At 34.1% G+C, this 19,375-nt stretch overlaps 1 protein-coding gene across 11 annotated transcripts in view; it reads right to left on the bottom strand.

Annotated features, from left to right (window-relative positions):
• The window catches only part of LOC143238816 (uncharacterized), a 102,295-nt gene that overhangs the window by 68,258 nt on the left and 14,662 nt on the right, over positions 1-19,375 (bottom strand). For 7 of the 11 annotated variants that reach the window (XM_076479375.1, XM_076479374.1, XM_076479371.1 and 4 more), the window contains one exon: positions 10,263-13,738. In XM_076479375.1, coding sequence (XP_076335490.1) covers positions 12,188-13,726 — 1,539 coding nt within the window. In that variant the 5' untranslated portion in view covers positions 13,727-13,738 and the 3' untranslated portion in view covers positions 10,263-12,187. Of the gene's footprint in view, positions 1-3,838; positions 4,792-10,262; positions 13,739-19,375 lie in introns of those variants that run through there. The other 4 variants (XR_013020778.1, XR_013020780.1, XR_013020781.1 and 1 more) reach the window with 2 other exon arrangements.

The raw sequence follows: 19,375 nt of genomic DNA, 5'->3' as shown, positions 1-19,375 counted from the left end.
CAAAGCAATTGAACGGTAGTTTGAAGGAATTTTGAAATCCTTCCCAGACCTAGAGAAAGGTAGGACAATAGCCTGGTGCAAGGCATCAGGAAAAACATTCTCCTGCCAGATCTGGTTAAAACAATCAGAAGAATAGCAAGAGAAGTAGGAGATAGATGGCGCAGCATGTCATAGTGTACATCATTAGGTCCGACCGACGTACTGCCAGACTAATGATGGGCCAGTTTGAATTCCACCAGTGTAAAGGGACGATTATACTCATATAGACAATCAGCTCGAAAGGAAAGAGGTGATTGCTCTGCCCGAGTCTTGATGGCTAAGAAGGTGGAAGAAAAAGCAGTAGCGCTAGATACCCAGCAAAAGCTTTCACCCAGAGCATCGGCGATGCTCCGAGTATCAGCTACTTCCTGGCCATCAGAGAGCAAGATCGAGAGGGGAAGAATTATATTGCCAACTGACCTTTCGAATCTTGTCCCATATGACTTTGGAAGTGGTGGTAGATGATATGCCAGTTGTGAACTTAATCCAAGATTCCTTCTGGCTTTGACGTCTTACACACCAAGCATGTGCACGGGCCCGCTGGAAAGCGATGCTGTTCGAGAGTGTGGGATATTTACGGAAAGTATCTCAGGCCCATTTTTGAGCCTTCCGTGCCATGTGGCAGGCAGGATTCCACCATGGACGAGGATATCGTGGAAATCATGTCGAGGTTTTAATAATACATTTAACAGCTTCTTGTATAATATAGTCAGTTACTGGTGCCACACAGTCGTCTATTGATGGCTTACAGATGATGGTAGGATAAAGTTCTGAGAGAGCAGTGAAAGAGGGCCAGTTTGCCTGATCCAGCTTTCACCGGGGCACGCGGGTCGGGTGACCTCGATCACGGCCAATCTCTCTAAGAATTATAGGAAAATAACCACTGCCTCGTGGATTATTGTCAACCCTCCTTGAAAAATGGGAGAATAATGAAGGGGAGCAAATCGAGAAATTAATAGCGGTAAAAGACTGACTAGGTGTATGGAAATAAGTAGAAGAACTAGTATTGAAAAGAGAAAGGTTGTGATCAGAGAGCATACGTTCTACAGAGCGAACCCTCCTATCAATATCAGCACTTCCCAGAGGGGATGATGTCCATTAAAGTCCCCCAGGATGAAAAACGGAGACTGCAACTGTTCAATGAGAGCATCAAGGTCTTATTGATTATATGTTTCTCTAGGCAACATGTAGAGAGAACAAACAGTGATGGTATGACCCAAGGAAACATGGAGAGCTGGCCTCCAAGGGTGTGTCGAGTAGCAAAAACAGGGTGGGCACATGCTGATCAACCTACAGTTCCACCCTTCCATGCACACGTCCAAGACACAGCCTGTCATTTCTGTTAAAAAAAACCCCAAAAGATGTGTGTATCGGAGGGTTTCAGAAGTGTTTCCTGTAAGGAAAGATATACAGGATGGTAGGAAGCAATCAGTGTTTTGATGTCATCCAGAGTAGAACGTAAATCTCGACAATTCCATTGTACCAGGGTGGCCATTTTTATTTACGTGAGGTTAATTGGGTGGAGAACTTTTCTGTTTACGACCACGTCTTTTTTTCCTCAGTGTCCTTATTCGAGGGAGGTCTATCGACCTCCATGGATCCTGCTCTGGGTCGATTGAACGAGTCTTTGCTGCTTGAAGGGGATTCCAGTGATTGAAGACGTGAACGAATGATTGTTTTGCACTTTGGAGTGGGAGAAGAAGGTTTATCCGAGGAATGCCTATACGTGGAACCGTAGGATGTGGATCTTGGGGTTTGTTGAAATGTATGTAAGGGACAGAGATAGGTGTTGAAGTTGATTCATCAACTGTTTTAACCATGGAGGTCAAAAGACTTTTCATTTGTTTGGAGAACGATTCTTTTGGAAGCACAGAAAGATCTGTCTGCACTCCCACTGTAGTTGTGGAATGAAGTGCAGCAGCATACGTCCGAGATGGAGTGGTGGACAGCAATTATCGAGCCTCAGGATAAGTAATGTTATCCTGAATTGTTTTCAAATGTTGCACCTCTTTTTCCTCCAACCATTTAGGGCAAGAACGAAAGTAGGATGGGTGAGAGCCATTGCAATTGACGCAATGAGGGTCTATTTCACATTCAGGCATCATGGTCCTTGCCACTGCAACGAGCACACGTCAAGGAACCACGACATGACGTCTTCGAGTGACTGTATCACTGACACTGGAAACATCAGAGAGGGTTTGGATGTATGACCGTACTTTGAAATTAAGATAATCTGCCTTGATGGTGGCAGGCGGACGTGGTGACGTGAATGTGAGAATGAGGACTTTGGTCGGCATCGTAATTCCACCTTTGCGAGTGAAGATACACCTCACTGCAGAAACTCCTTGAGTGGAGAAACCAGCGAGAATCTTTGACTCGGATGTTTCTCAAATCCATCTCAATAATTACTCGTGATAAATTCAAAGTAGCATGAGGTGTAACCTCAACAGGTATATCCCCAATTGCCTTTGAATGCAAGAGGAGTTCACTGAGTTGAGATGTGGATGTTTCCACCAATATGTCACCAGATCGAAGCTTCTTTACTGACTTTGGAGAGCCAGCGAGTCCCTCTAGTCCCTTCTGAATGAAAAGGGGAGACATTTGCCCTAAATATTTGTTTGAAAATGAGTGCAATATAAGAAAATGAGGCACAACAGGTGGTATGGATGGTGAGGATTGCTGCTCAGAATCTTCAAGACGTGGTTGTTTACCTACAAACTGTTTTTTCACTATTTTATTGAAATTTGTAATTGGAGTATCCATAATAAAGAAAGCGAAATTTTGGTGCCCACTGACCCCAGCTACCATGGAGCTCTACGAGGGGACGCACTACAATGTCAAACAAGGACACTGCAGCGCCGCCAGGGTTTCGTGAGAACTATACCCAAACACCAACATCAGATACAATGTCCATAACACCTGTTGAGAACATCCAACACTGCTATTTGGTTGACCATAGCCCGCGTGAACCAGCCGATTGACCATAGGGGGACCACCCCATGGCCGCCCGTCTACAGGAATTCAAATGCCAAAGTGGTGTGTTACCATTGGAACCCTCAACCACCAAAACCTCTCCTTCCCTCCACGGGTTGCCACGCACGGCAAACAGGTGGGTGGTTATTTTTATCTCAGAGGAAGTAAACTTAAAGAACAGAACCTTCCCTGGGAGGTCCCCTTACCACGTACAGGAATCCACACCAAGGGGTCATGTTGTGTTACAAAATGTAAAAAAAGAATGGTTTGAGAACTTAACTCTTATTTTTTTTTTTGTTTTTATTTTCATTCCAGTATTAGATTTAAATAATTGACGGATATAAAAATTTCTTGGTTTAAATAATTCCATAATCATCCGTCGATATTTGCAGCTATACAACTAGTCACAATATTGGAAAAACTCCTATTTATTTAAATAAAACATAATTCATGTACGTCTGTTTGCAGGTTATTTCTATAAGGTTTTTATTTTGATACAGCTATAGAGGTTTTGAATATACAAAGATTTGTTTCATTTGAATTTCGCGCAAAGCTACACAAGCGCTATCTGCGCTAGCCGTCCTTCATTTAGCAGTGTAAGACGAGAGGGAAGGCAACAAGTCATCACCACCCACTGCCAACTCTTGAGCTACTCTTCTATCAACGAATAGTGGTATTGTCGTCACATATAACGATGACTCCACGACTGGAAGAACAAGCATATTTGGTGCGATGGAGATTCGAACCTGCAACCCTGAAATTACAAGTCGAGTGCCCTAACCACCTGGTCAGCTTGTAAAAGCAACTATATTATATCTTTTCTACGTTTTTTTATGTATGACACTTACTATAATCGCATCAAAGTGAATACTTGAGATTATATTACAAAGATATCAAGTGATATTTAAAACAATCCAAACTTACATAATATGAACTTTTTTTTCATTTTACAAAATAAAATTATATATTCTAACAGTCCAAAACTCTTTGATCAAGTAAAAGACAAAATAATTTAGATTAGTTAAGTGTCTACAATGTTTTCGTGTAACAGCTTTTTTTTCATAGTATTTGTACAACAGTATACCTTTGCGCGAAACTGAAAGAACAAACCATATTAAATTGAAAATACATTCAATTTTCTTGAAATAAAATTAGATTTATTTAGCTTCGTGTTCATTCAGTTCCTTTTAGATAAAAAATTTTGATAACTTTGTAAAAAAAGATACGTTATATTTTTGTTTATACAAGACATTCAATCAATAGAAAATTTTATGACAGTGTAATGGAAAGAAAGTTCACTAAGTATAGAAACTAGATTGAAATGACAAATGCAACCGTTATAGATGCCAAAAACACAAACATACAAATAGTTTATATCAAAGCAATTGGAAATGAAAAAAAATATGCACGCCACGTTCTACACATCGTAAAAAAGTTCAAATAAAATAAAAATTAAAAGATCGCAATCTGGAAAATGGTGACAGTAGAATAGTGGCACCACCTAGTTTTCAGCAACCAGTAAATCTAAAAAAAAAAAAAACATGGCTATATTCATACAACACTTTCGCCGTATGTACTTGAGCCGTCGATGATGTCGCCAAAATTTTGTTTCTAGCGAAATTATCCTTCCACGTTGTTAGATAAATGTGTCATCATGGTCTGGTGGGATCTGAACCTTTTTATTTTCATTTTGCTATGTGGTAATATACAATCAATTGATGTTTTCCAGAGACAGAGAACGTAGGTCAAAGTGGCAGTTGACATATGGTGGATAACAGCCTACTCAAAAAAACAAAAAGTGCTTCATTCATCATTCTTCCTCTCATATTTTATTTCGTGTTTCATTTTTATTTTCGTATCCTTTTATACATATTTCATTCTCACTAGTATTGAGCCCATAATTAATGTGTTTAAAATGTAATATTCGAAGTTTTGTAATGAAGAATTTACGTAAAGAACGTTTACTACGAACAGCTTGCATCCTGAAATTTAAACAAACGATAAGATCACACGTGTATTTTTTTCTGCTTATCGAGTTCCTTCAACGATTTAAACACCACAAACATATTTAAAAGCTGCATCGCATGCTGCTATAAGGAAAGCAAGTGTTTAAAATTCAAATAGATTAAACACAGAGGTTTATATATTTATACATTACACCTGATTTTTCTTTAACTTTTTAACCTAATAACTTCTAATTACAAACGTGTAATTAAAAAAAGTTACGGAACAGAAAGCAGGGTTCTGGTAGATTTCGTGTTAAATATAATATTTCTTTCTTCGATTATTATGTAGTTTAATTCAGAAATAAGAAACTTTTTACTTTGCTGCGTTTTCAGTTTTTATTAACAATTGGTATCTCAAAAGTATTTTATGTATCGGTTTTAAAGTTTCAATACAGTTCACACTCTGTATAACAAGTAATATTTAAGTCATCATGATACAGAAATATGTAGAAGGTGTAAGATACTTTGATCAGCTCTATGATTTTATTTTGTCAAGTTGACTAAATATTTCAATGTGCTAATATTCTTTAAACGTTTTTCTTTCCTTGCCTATTATTTTAAAATTTCTGGAGAAAATAATTCAAACTCCAACTTGCATAAAGATAAATTATTTTATTTCCTTTTTAACATTTCTAAAAGCTTAAACACTGCGGTGATTTGCAAGTTGTAGGCTTAAGTAATACAATAATGCGCAAACCAACGTTTAAAGTAAACTTATTTCAACAACTTTACCACTAATTGATCAAATAACTGAAAACTGATTTACTCTATCAATGCTTCATTAATTCACTCTACAAGCTTACTTAGCCAAATGATTAGCTTACTCGTACTTATAATATAACACTTGTTCCAGATATTTCATGAAGCTTTTCGTTTGTTAATATTCTCAAAAATTGTAGTACCAATTTGATCGTGTTGTCATGCGTCCTCTAACTAACAAATATATTACAGAATTAAAATAAAGTGTACAGGAATATTTTTCAGTTTTTTTATAATAGTTTTTTATGTCCTTATTAGTGAAATAATACAAATTGAGATTTAAAACATGTTACCGGAAACTACTTTACCTGCTATATGACTTGATTCTTAAAATCCTTTAATATTTTCACACAAACTATTTTTCGATGGACAAATATAACGAAACTATAGTGTTTTTTTTTCGTGTTGATTGTACTGAATGATATGCATATTTAAGTGTTTTCATAACAGTTTATGAAATTATAAACTGGAGCTTCTTCAAGTAGTTTGTCTTTCAACCGGTTAATCCTGTTGTTTAAAGTAAAATGCACGACTTAAAATTGTATTATTTTTATATTTTATATTAAAAGGTTGTGAAGGCCCACAATAGCTGGATTACGAATAACAACAAATAATGGATCATATAAATGACTTAAAAAAGAAGAAAAAACATTTCTTCCAGTTTTGTTTAGAAAAAAACAACTCGCAAAAAACGAGTGGTAAAGATTATTAGTTATAAAAAGCTGTAGCTTTTATTACTTGGGAACTCTTAATGTCTTTTTACCAATAGTCAGTGATGTACCTCACAAGTTTATTATAAAAGTTATTTCACAGAAATATTCTCTAGAAAATACAACAGTTCATTTAGTGTAAAAAAAAAAAAAAAGTTACGCTGACATCAAACCTCTTGTACAACAGAAAAAAGTTCCTAGCAAGCAAGTTTTTCTGAATTATTTAACAATTTATTTTGTGTTGGCATTTTTAGAATCTACCAACATTGTTTCATTTTCATATATTTAATTCTCTTGCAAATTTTCGAGTTTTGCACTTTATAGGACATTTGGCCAAGTAAAATAATTTCAAGTTCCAATATAACTAAGAATACTGGTAAGGAATAGATTTAAGATGTCAACATCGTGTTCCTTCTTTTCTTTATTCTAAACTCCGGCTTATACGCTTATGTTTGATAGTAAATTTACCGTATTCCACTGCATAATAGTTCTAAAAATCCCATATTTAAGACAAAAACTTTGGCAAGAATGAATTAACAAGTTTAGACTTAAATATTTATCACAAACCAAGTGAATTGTGAAGCAAAAATTGAGTAAAATATATAGGAAAAGAAAAGCATTCATGTCGAGGTGAAATGAAAAGTTCTTCAGAAATACATATTTTGCTGTTTCCTTATTTCAGTTCATCCTTGACTTAAGTAAGTAAAACACGGAAATCATTACTTAAAAGTATAGTTGAATGGGTCCTTACTTTCTTTCTTCGTGTCCCACTATAATGACCCAACATTATGTTATAGGAAAAACGAAGTTTCTCTATAGGAACCAGAAAGCTAAGATTGATTAAAAGTCGATAGCTGGCGGACGGCCGGATTTGTTTTTGTTTTCTTTTGAGTTCAGGATTTATCACACAGGGAGGTTTCCAAAGGGCAACCTTCTGACACCACAACCAAAATATCTATACGCTACCAGTAGTTGATTGATATTTTCCGACAAGTTTAACAATCACCCCGACTACTTTTAAATAACATCAAAGTAACAGATTTAAATTATCCTCTCTCACATTAAAATTAAGAAAGAAATTAACAGGTCTGAATTCTCTCCAGTTATCTCGACTATTATATTTCACTTTTGGATGCCAGTCAGAATTTATAACAACTATAAATAGTTGAGAATTATGCTTAAATAGAAATAACAAAATTGTACTTTTTTAAAACATTTTAATAGTTCAAAGAAATTGCCCCTCTAAATTACAACTACTTTTTTTAATCAGATGATCATATTAACCGATTCCACATCCAGGGTCTGTCTATTATTCCGTACCAAAAAATATCATAACTACTTGCTGAAACGTTTTATCTTAACTTTGATAATTCTTGAGTGTGACAGCTTTTTTTAAATTGAAAATCATCTTAAGTAATACACATTTATGGCTGACGTGGTTACCTTAATTAATATATAAATCGAGTAATTATTATGCACCTCTTGCAGAATTTTAGTAATTCTTTTTTCTTAGCCAAATTATGTCAAATCTATTTAAATGGTTTATACTGTAACTGAAACGTTTAAAGCCTTGGATTTCAGAACTAGATGAAGATATTTTTTTCCTTTAGTTGTATCATTCTATTGTTCGAATGCTACCCAATATGCTCTCTGCATAATGTCCACATTGGAAATTCGAACCATGGATTTTAGCAACACAAGTTTGCAAACGTATCGCTGTCCCACTGAAGAACCTTATTCATACTGAAATAAAATAACAAACTGTATCATATCCATTTTCCAAATAAGCATGCATACCATTAAAATTCTAAGTGTTAATAAAAGTAAGATGAGTATACATGTTTATTTGAAATATCCGTGTAATTAATCATGCATTACATTTCTAAAATAATTTTTATTCATATAGATTTACAACACTAAAGTAATTTAACACATGTTACGCGCCCCAGCCTGACATCTTGATGTGGACTCGAAACAAATTAGTCATTCCAGAATGGTTTGAGTCAGACAAAAAGACAAGTCTGGTACTAATTTCGAGGTATAGGTCGCTTGACCAAACCCATGATCTGGTTCGAGATCATAAAAACCAATATGAAGACATTAACTTGCAAATATAAAGTAAAACGATGCAGCAATGACATGCTTGAAATGTTCTACATGTGGTTGGGAACGTGATTGCTTACATATAGTGATCAAACTAAACCTTGAGTCCAGGTCGGATGAAGGAAAAACTTTTTGAAAAATATTTCAATCGATTTGATATACCAGGCGAATCGAAAATTAGTCAATTGATTACTTCATTGACAGCGAGACAACAAAATGGGCAATATAATGTTATCTTCATAAACGGGGATCATATACAGGAGATCACCGGTTTCAATGTTAGCAATTTCCAAATTATGAATGTCATTTCTGCAATGAAGGAATACAAAAAGGATTGTATAATGTCTACTGTTTCAGCCATAGTTTAATCCGTACGTATTTCATCTTATATTTTCATTAATATTTAGTTTACTTTCGTTTCAAAAGTTTTCCCGTGTTTCGTTCATCGAGATCTATTGAAATAACCCCAAAATCATCGGTTTCCGAAATGATTGTGTTTCTTATAGCAAAGCCATATTTGGATATCTGCTGTGTCCACTGAGAGGAATCGAGCCCCTGATCGTAGCGTTGTAAATCTGTAGACTTATCACTATCCCAGCAGGGGACGTTTCCGAAATGATCCCCCGTTAACCATCCTAGGCTTGGTGCTAAAACATGCTGGGCAGGCTCGTGTGGCAGACGTTAATACAGAAAAAATTTGATCAAAATAAGCTTATGACGCTATTTGGTATTTTCAATCTGAAAATATATGCGACACACGAGATATGCAGCTACGGAAGATATTCGTAATTCAGAACTGCTGATAACATGGAGTGCAACCAGTCAAAAGTAACCATTTTAAGTATCAATAACTTGTTATCAGCTACAAAAATGTTTCTGCCGTTGTGAGGAGCATGTTTATTGGCATATCAGGGCTCGAGAATTAAATCTATCGATTCGCAGACAAGCATGGTAGCCCTACACTAAATCCGGACCTTGTGACGCTATTTGTTCGAATTTTTACAGTATGATAAAGCTTTACGTACTAAAACACTAATTTCTATCATTCGCACATTCTTAATTTACTAGGTTCGTTAAGTGTATTCAATCCCACTGCACAAAAATTTTATACCAACTATAAGAAGCTATACATTTGAAATTTTATCCAGTACTTGAAGTATCAGAAAGTGTTAGGATATTTTGAAGTTTTAACAATGATTTTCAACAGTTCCGTCTGGTATTATTTATAAAGTTAAGTATTACTCACTAACAAACTGCATTTAATTTTAACTATTTCATTTACCGTTAAAAACATTAGAAATAGGTATTTATTAAATCTTAAAATATATTCAGCCAATTTTCTCGCTGTTTATTTTGAGTTAAGTGATACAGGATGATAGTTTACAGTTAGAAATACCACGTGTTCAGCGATAGGAGTTATACATATGTGAACATTTAATGAATTTTAAGGGACAAAATTGGTTTTCGAATCCAAAATCAGTAATACACTTGTGATGAGTGATTTTCGAGTTTTCCAATAGTTGTTTCATATAAGAAAAAAAAACAATTAAAATGTGTATATTTTATACAAGATATCCACTATATCGTTGAAAAAAACAAAATTTACCATTCGTGGCTCGTTAAGAATGCCTAAAGCAGAGTTTTGGTTAATAAAAATAAATATGGCCGTAAGTACAAAAAAATATTTAATATATCAACAGCTTACAAAACTAAAAATATTACTTCATGTAGTCTTTATGCACAAAAACGTATTACAACTGGATTAATTCATATTTGAATCTAAATATACGCCAACTTAACGTACACTTTACCCATCATTACAAACAAGATTAAGAGTGAAAATTTTTGTGCTTCAGTATAAAACAAAACATTTGAAAGTACTGGAAACAAAACATAAGCTTGATCATCTGATTTTACTTAGACTAGGATTACGTTTTTCCAACACAATTTCCCACTACTAGCGGTTAGCGAAATAAAAAATGACATTAAAGGTGAATTGTATTAACAATTTGCAGGTTTTTAGTAAACCTAGTAAGAAGTGAAAACTAACAAAAAATTTTCTCTCTCTTGATTTACATAATGTTCGAAAGCGAATTGTGAATTCAGAATGTGAAAAACTTCATTAATTTTTTCCATATTGTTTATATCAAATTTTCAGTTTGTTAAAGAGTACATAAATTGGAAATGGATATGGATATTGCTACCTATTATATATATACACATACAAGCAAATCCTTAAATTTTAGAAAATAAACACAAAGCGCTGAACTTGTACGAAATCTCACTATTTTTAAACAGATTTATCACTGAAATCAAATACAAAAAAAATCAATTTCAAAACAACCTGAATATCGTAAATGTTCTAAAGCAGCTGTAATGAGGAACATAAATTATGCAATGAAGCATCCCGTGTTTGTGCGCGCGCGGACTTAAATATTTTTCATAAAACCTACCAAAAACATTTTTTTAATCAAAGGGTACAATTTATTTAACTTGATGGGTTTATTTTGTAAACTTTCTTTGCATAACAAGTGTGGAAACTTTACAAGTTCGTGAATATAACTTTCTGGAACGTGCTAGTTTCACGAAGAATACTTCTGAAAACCCATCTGCAAGTAAATTTTAATTCTTAAGGTCTCGAATATATGAGCCATTTATAAATATTGTTGGTGAATATAGATATGAAAGAGTATAAAACAGAATAAACACAATTCACCTTGAAAAAATCTAAATTAATATTAAATAAAAAGAACTTTAATTTCCATTTTACACCATTTTACTGTACTTGCAAATTCAGCCTAAGCTTTGTGTTATTAACAGGAGAACCGTAAAACAACTTCAATAACCAATATATTCTATACCTTCGTTTTAGTGTTTCACTTTTTACACTGTTCAATACTTGTGTCGGAACTCATGAAACTTACAATACGAGAATACACAGCGAACGTAATTAAGCTATACATAATTGAGTGTATTTATCTTCAACACCGAATAATCCTTTTTAAATCAGCACTATAACTGCGTAAATGTACACTATTAAACTTCGAGCCAATACTTAAGTCCCATACGAATGACTATTTGTTGCAGTACAAGTTTATTGTTAAACACATAGCTACAGAAAGAACTAATGTGCTGTGGCCAACAATGGTACTGAAACACGATTTTCGGCGTTGCCACACTTACCACTAAGCCCCTATGGCGATAGGGACTATAACAAAGCACGAATAAAATACAAATACTACGACAACATTAAAAATATTTACACTTTTTTTTTTATACATACATACACTAACATTAGACATTTCAGTCACGTCGTTTACCCTATGACAATTTTTATAACTGATCAGTATCTTTCCAAATTCAGTATTATTAACAAATGGAATGTCAATGGTAAATATATTTAGTTAAAAGTATGGAATTGTGCAGTATCTTGATGCTTAACGGTTCGTTTAGCTTCTACAGCAGTTACTAAAGTAAATCTGTTTCTTAGACTCAGTTACCTTTACCAAGAGATGATAGTTGAGAGCCACCGAAAAAATTAGTGATACGTTTCCTGATGCTTTTGCACTGGTGTTTCATAATGCACATAGACGCTGATCATAGCTCAGTTACAGGTGCGATCTTCAAGGGTCGCTGAGCAGCTTGAAGAATGGTGTCGTCTTCCTCTAGATACCCAGTTTTCTGGTACTTGGATTCCTTATTCCTGGTATTCCACCTACTCTTTAAAGTCCCTGTTACTTTCTTACGGTATTTGAATCCCACGACAGCAATAGCTACCATTATCACAACTGCAACTACAATTATTCCAGTAATAACTGGTCGTCGATGATCTTTCAGAGTACATCCTAAATCACTCTGAGTCAGCTCACGGAGAATTTGGTCTTTCAGATTCGACGGACTGGCACATCGTACTTTACTGAAATCCTCCTCTGAATTAAGGGACAGGTTAGCTGCACGAAGATAAGCGACCAACCATAACATGTCACATGTGCAAACGAAAGGGTTGTCTCTTGCATCTAATACTTTTAGACCCGCAGGAAAAAGATCTTGGTCAAATGACTGGAAAATGTTTCCTCGAAGATGTATTTCCTGCAACCCTTGTAAGTTTCTAAAAGTCGAAGCATCAATATAGTTTAGTTTCTTATTGTAATTCATGACGATGCGCTCCAAGTTCTTGTTATCTGCAAAAGGATCAGCCTCAACTCTCTTCAAGGTTGCAGTATCACTTATATCGATCACTTTTAAATATTGGAGTCTTTGAAAAGATCGAGATTTTATCGTTGAAAACTTATTTTGCCCGAGGTATATCTCTTCCAAGTAAATCACATCGAAGAGAGGTTTTGTAGGGATTTCAGACAGTTCGTTCTTCTGAAGTCGCAGTATTTTAAGTGCATTTAGCCATTTGAATGCGCCATACACTATTTCCTGAATCCCACAATTGTCTAGAATCAGTTCTGTCAGTTTATTTAACAAAGAAAAAGAATTTTCTGGAATGGAAGGAAAGGAATTCGATCCTAGATCAAGAATCAAAAGGTTTTTAAGACTATGAAACGATTCTGATGGTATGAATGTTAGTTTTGAACTTCTCAGAGAAAGGTACTCCAGATTGTTTAATCCTTGAAGAGAATCTTTTGTGATGGTTGAGATCCTATTCATGGATAATTCCAATTTTTTCAGACCTTTAAGGTTTGTATATACGTTATCTGGAATGATTTGTAATTGATTATGATCCAAAAACAGTTCGGTGAGCGATTCTAATCCCAGAAAAGTTTCGTTATTAAGTTCAGAGATCAAATTACTACTGAGGTTTAATAATTGTAAACTTTTAAGTCCTAAAAAATTAAAAGGCGTCAATTTTACCAGCTTGTTGTGAGATAAGTCAAGGTATTCTAGGTTCCGATACACTCCAAGTGATAACATTGTAGTTTTTATACGATTGTTATTAAGGCTGAGATATTTCAAATGCGGGTTTAAAGTAATTGGTATAACATCAAGTTTTGCAAAATTACAAAAAGCTCGTAAGTTATCGTCGTCACAATTACAACTCACAGGACACAGTCCTGAAACACCTTTCCACATACAGATGAAATAGAAGAGTAGAACAATAATTCCAGGCGAACCACGTAAACGCTGCATTGTTTTCAAAATCTGTAAAATAAAATAAAAAAAATTGATGTGCTCATAAAAACAATAATAAGGTCTTATGACGCAGTACCGAAAATTTTAGAAAAACATATACAATTATTGTAATTCTATGTCATGAAAATTACAAATAAAAATTGGAATTCTTTAACACTAAAGTGTCTCTTAAAATTACCTCTCAACTTTTTTTAAATTTTTATGCACATAGGGCACTTGACTCCTATAATTTTGACCTGAAATACAAGTGACTGATCATTCAGCCTATGCTAAAACCACAAGACGAAATGTGACTGACGTCGTCATAACACCATGCTTGACCAGACGAACTCGGTAAGCGTACAAGATACTCCATTGAGTCAAAAAACTTGAGCGATTTCGCTATCCAGTTTAACATAGTTGGGAAGGAATTATCCATTTAATGAGGCCAGTACCAGCATATGGTAGCATAAACGTTGTAAGACGCAATTGTTATAAAGCAAAACAGTAATGATTCTTTTCTACAACATCTAAAGATCTTCGTTTTATTTATCATTCCTTTCTGTTGATTCTCTAAGAAAAGGTATAGAAACTCCTCCCTATACAGAGCATAGGGTGAAACTATAAATTCTTTCGGCTCACGTTATTGATCTCTTAACTAAATGAGGTGACTGACATTATTTAACTGTCACTAACTTTCTTTTGACAGCTGTATATTGTGCAGTGTAGTTCTATAGCTTGGCATTTAATAACATTTGTGAAAAAAAAAGCTCAATGATATGAATATAGGTAAGGGGGGGGGAGTTTGGTAAGCATGTACTGAAATATAAATCAGTTATCTAGCCCTTAAACAAGGATCCCGACAGTAACAAAAATGTAGGAATAAACTTTTTTCTCTGTAAATGCATACAAAGAACAAAATTTTCAAAAACACACAAATATGTTATATTTCGAACATTGGAATATACTCAAGTCGACAAATAATATTCGGACAAATTTCAGCGTGCGTTGAAATGAAAGTCTAAAAACGCTAGTTAGTCGTGAAAAGAAGGATAAAGGTGTTTTTTGTTGTTTTTTTACTGGTTACCGAGTCTGTTACAGTGGTGGACTGATTACTAAGTTTTTTAGTCGGTTTGTATATTCAATTTAGAAATCTGACTTTTATAGTAGAAATAACAGAATTACTGTACCTACATGAAAATACAGCAACTAGGCAAGTTTAACGTTCGTTTTTCGAGGATTAAATTCCAATGTCAGCCGCGAAATTGTACAACTCTTGTTACCATTACATGAACCGAACTTCACATTATTCTCTTTTTTTCCACTCGAGTAATGAATGTAAAATAACTTACCCAACGTTGTCAACAATGTAGATGCACATAGACTGTTCTACGCAACACTGAATATATTCCATTTCGTAATAATATCGTATGCGAATAAAAACTATAATAGTAATACGGCGTGTGTGTATGTACAGTGTGCGTGCGCCGATACTTGAAATTTTGCATACATACTATTATTACTTTCCACATGCATGTGGATTTTTTTTTACTGTAAATTAAGCAAGCGAAAATCCACAAAGAAATGAATACGAGACCGTCATAACTTCAAGAGCAAAGAACCTAGAAACCTGAAATTTTGCACACATTAAAATGGACCCTGAGGGTGTGCATCTAGATATGCTGTTAAGAGTGTGTTAAAAGTATGAAATGTATAAGGTGCAAAATGGAAAAAAGTGTCATTTTCTGTTTTAATTAATTTCCAATTTAGTTTAATATATATTAAGAAATGCATGTAACTTATATTGTTAAATGTGTATTACGAAGGTTCCGCCTATTCTTTAAACTTTGTAAACGATTTTCGAGCATAAGAATGAACAATGTGCTATAGTTGTATGTAAAATACCAGTATTGTTGCCATAACTGACATTTCTAGAAAATCTCCCAAGCTTATAAAATGGCAACCAACGCAATACGGAGGGATAGTTTATTATTGTTAGTTTGCTACAGTTGATATACTGTAAATCTCGGAAGCTATAAACTATTATAGATGCTTATCAAATCAAAAAAGTAAAAGATATTTGACGAGGAACGTTTATATATTTCGAATATCATAACTAGTTTAACTTCAGTTAATAAACTTCGGACGTCAGTGTTTCTGCAAGGATATTAGATATTTTTGTCGGTGAAAAAGTTCACGTGTGAAGAAAGAAGCTAGCTAGCTTTCTGTCAAATAAAGTATACCTGTGTATCAACATAGACTTAATTCGGTCATTGTGAACCGTCGAAACAATATTCAGTTTCAGGCCAGGTAGAAGACTACTGTTTTTAACACTTTTGCATATAAATCAATATTTATAATAACTGTTATTATAAATTATATTGCTATTTGTATATTAAAATATATTAGTGGTAAGAGAGAAAATTGTATTTCAATCTTTTTGACAAATAAATAATTGATACATATCGACTTAAATTAACTTCTAAATTGAAGTTAAATTTTTCGGCTAATTTAAATAATATTTTGTTATTTCTTGATTCTTCTGTGTAGATGGTGAAAGATGTGAAATGTATATGCGTAACGTGAATGCTAAAATAAGTGCTGATGGGAACATGCTGAATCACTATCTTCAAAGATTAGGTTTACGATTATTTATTTTTTGCCATAATGGTAAGCTTCAAACGAAGTGGGATTATCTCTCATTGAGAGAATTGTGTTTAAATTCCTCGAAAATTACAGTACCAGATTCGGGATAAGCGATCCCGTACACCTACTTTTAGACCCCTCATGCCTGGGGGACATTCTGGAAGCCATTGTAACTCTTGACATTGGGGGAGGGGGGCTACGCCATATAGGGAGGGACTCCTCTGGGCTAAACAAAGTCCATCTGCTAAATATGGTCCTGCTAGCTTGAAACCTGTGGGAAAAGTTCGCGAATAAAAATTTACAAACGCACAACGTGAACTAATATAGAATTATGCTTAAAGCAACATTTTGTAATGAACAAAATTAGAATCCCATACCAATATACTTTGTTTTAAATATAGTATTTCTTCGCACCACATAGTTTTGTTCATCCGATAACACCCCTTCTGTTAAAATCAAAAACCACCTTACGTAATTTTCAAAGATTTGGACAAGTTTTGTTCAGTTTTATGTACATCCTACAAATGCCTTTTTTTTTAATCATGTCAAACTCTTATTACCGTGGAGCTCAAACTTGCAATTGTATTGAATTTACACAATACACGCGAACTATTGATATTATTTTATCGTTTTCGCATAGTTTGAACGAGCGCAAACTGTTCCAATTACTTTCTCACAATTGTTTAATATAACACTAGTGACATAGCGATCAGACAAAATAATCCGGTTCAGAAGAAGTGAGTTAGTTTTTGTAGAGTTGTAATGTTCGTGATACGTTTATTTGTAGGGTGGGGGAAGAGTAGTATGTTCAACTTTGTGTGTATTCTTCATAAAATGTAGTTTATCGTATGAATAATATTGTACAACTGTATCGTATTAGTTAAAACAAATTAATAAAATTTGGATTTGCTTTTTGAAATCTCCATCTTTATAAAGTATAAATCATGTTCTAAGTACAGTAGCATAAATACTTAATTGAAAATCACTGTTTAATGAGTATACATCTATATACAATTATATACAAGGATATGGTACTGCTCAATACTAGAAGTACATCACACGTCGTTAAACTTCTATAGAAAACTTTCCAAGGACAGTTTGATTTGTAGCTCCAGGAAAATTAACTTCCAACTTGTTTATTAAGTCTTTAGTACCAGAAGCAACACCAACATGGCTGATTGCCAGTTTAAGACTAAAAGTCGATAATTTCAGAAGGTATTAAATGAGCATGCATTAACTGCAAAATTAGGGACGGCTAGCGTAGATAGCCCTCATGTAGCTTTGCGTGAAATTCAAAAACAACCAAACAGTAAGAGAATTAGATAAGTGTCTTATTACAGCCTTGCTGTTCATAGTTACGTAGGATAAGTAGGAAAGTTTTATTAGTTTGGTTCTCAACGTGAATGACTTACGAGTAAGCTGTACACACTTTAGATATGCAAGTTAAGACTGTGCAGGTTGCGCGTCTTAATTTTAAACTCTAGATACAAATTACAGCTGCGATATAGTGACTTTGTAATCACTGAAATTATTTTAATTGAGAAAGGCTTTAATTTATTTTTAATTTCTGCGTTGATAAAATGTTTACTATACATGTGCTGTCCGTTATTACATCTTTTATTGATTTTCGACTTTATACCAGAGATGTTAAATGTTGCGTAAAGCTGTTGAAAATTAAGTTAAACGTAATAAAAACATATGCGGAGTAATTAATTTTATAGTTGGAATTGTGTAAATTATTGAACGGCCAGTATTTTGTACAGACTATAAGAAAAACAAGAGAACAGTTGGACGTAATGGTCTAGTGACCAATGTAATAAGTAAAGTACTAATTAAACTTTTTGTATAATTGTTTAGTTATTGTTTTGTAATAAAGTCTGGAACAGTGTTGTATATTAAAATCATTTTGCCTTCTTGTGTTACGTGTTTTTGTTCAATAAGGATAGTTTTTAAAACAACTTAAAGTGATGTCATTAATTTTAAGGGTTCTTGTCGACCTTGTATGGTTCTCATTTCAGCAGTTATTCTAAAAAATATGTATGATAAGAGAATTAACATAGTACATGCTTTTTACCAAAGTTCAGTTATTATATATATTTCTTGCATGCATGCAAACATGACAGATGTATAAAAGATTGAGTCTGACACCATATCTCAAACATAAACTAACAGTAGCATTAGATGTTAAAACGGAGACACTTAGAATGTGAACAACTCAGGGACAAGGACGTAGACAGACGTCGTAGTAGCTGGAACTTTAAATTATGAGGAGGAACGTAGTTGTTTTAACATTAATGTTTCGAAAAACTGTCAAGTTTAGATTTTGTATTCTCTACAGGGTGTCAGTTAACATACGCTGAATGTCTGTTTACGTGTACAGAATATTTTAGAAATGTCCGCCTTGAAATTCCATACGGTCCTGAAAAACGTCCAACATAAATCTCGTACACGCTGTCGTCAAAGCTTATTTGCCATTATTACAAAAATAAATAAATATACTACAAGAACAATGTTCATTTTTAATTTCCTCAATGGCGATCGACTTGAGAAACCCAGTAGTGCTTTAGCATGCATATTCAGCTTGTGCGACTGCGTTAGAATTGATAGGTTTATAATGCATAGTTATATTTTTACAGCGGGAATGAAGTAATGCACTAATCCATATTAATGTCAGCTTATGTACAAGGACGAGACTTCAATTCTGTATGGTAAAAATTCGATTAAAAAAAAGTCGAACTCAAAACTATAAAGTAACGTAGCCCCAAAAAAGAAGAAGCGCCAGAAAAGTAGATATAAACGTAATTTACAAGTCATGTATTTTGCATATTGAATAAAAAAATAAATATTAAAACAATTACTTTGAATTTCGCGCAAAGCTACACGAGGGCTATCTGCGCTGGCCGTCCCTAATTTAGCTGTGTAAGACTAGAGTGTAAGCTAGTAATCACCACTCATCGTCAACTCTTGGACTACACTTTTAACAAGTAGTGGGATTGATCGTTACATAAGGCCCCCACGGCT

The sequence above is a fragment of the Tachypleus tridentatus genome, chromosome 13 (assembly GCF_004210375.1).
Source record: "Tachypleus tridentatus isolate NWPU-2018 chromosome 13, ASM421037v1, whole genome shotgun sequence".
NCBI classification, from domain to species: Eukaryota; Metazoa; Arthropoda; class Merostomata; order Xiphosura; family Limulidae; genus Tachypleus; species Tachypleus tridentatus.
This window is presented reverse-complemented; position numbering and strand designations above follow the sequence as displayed.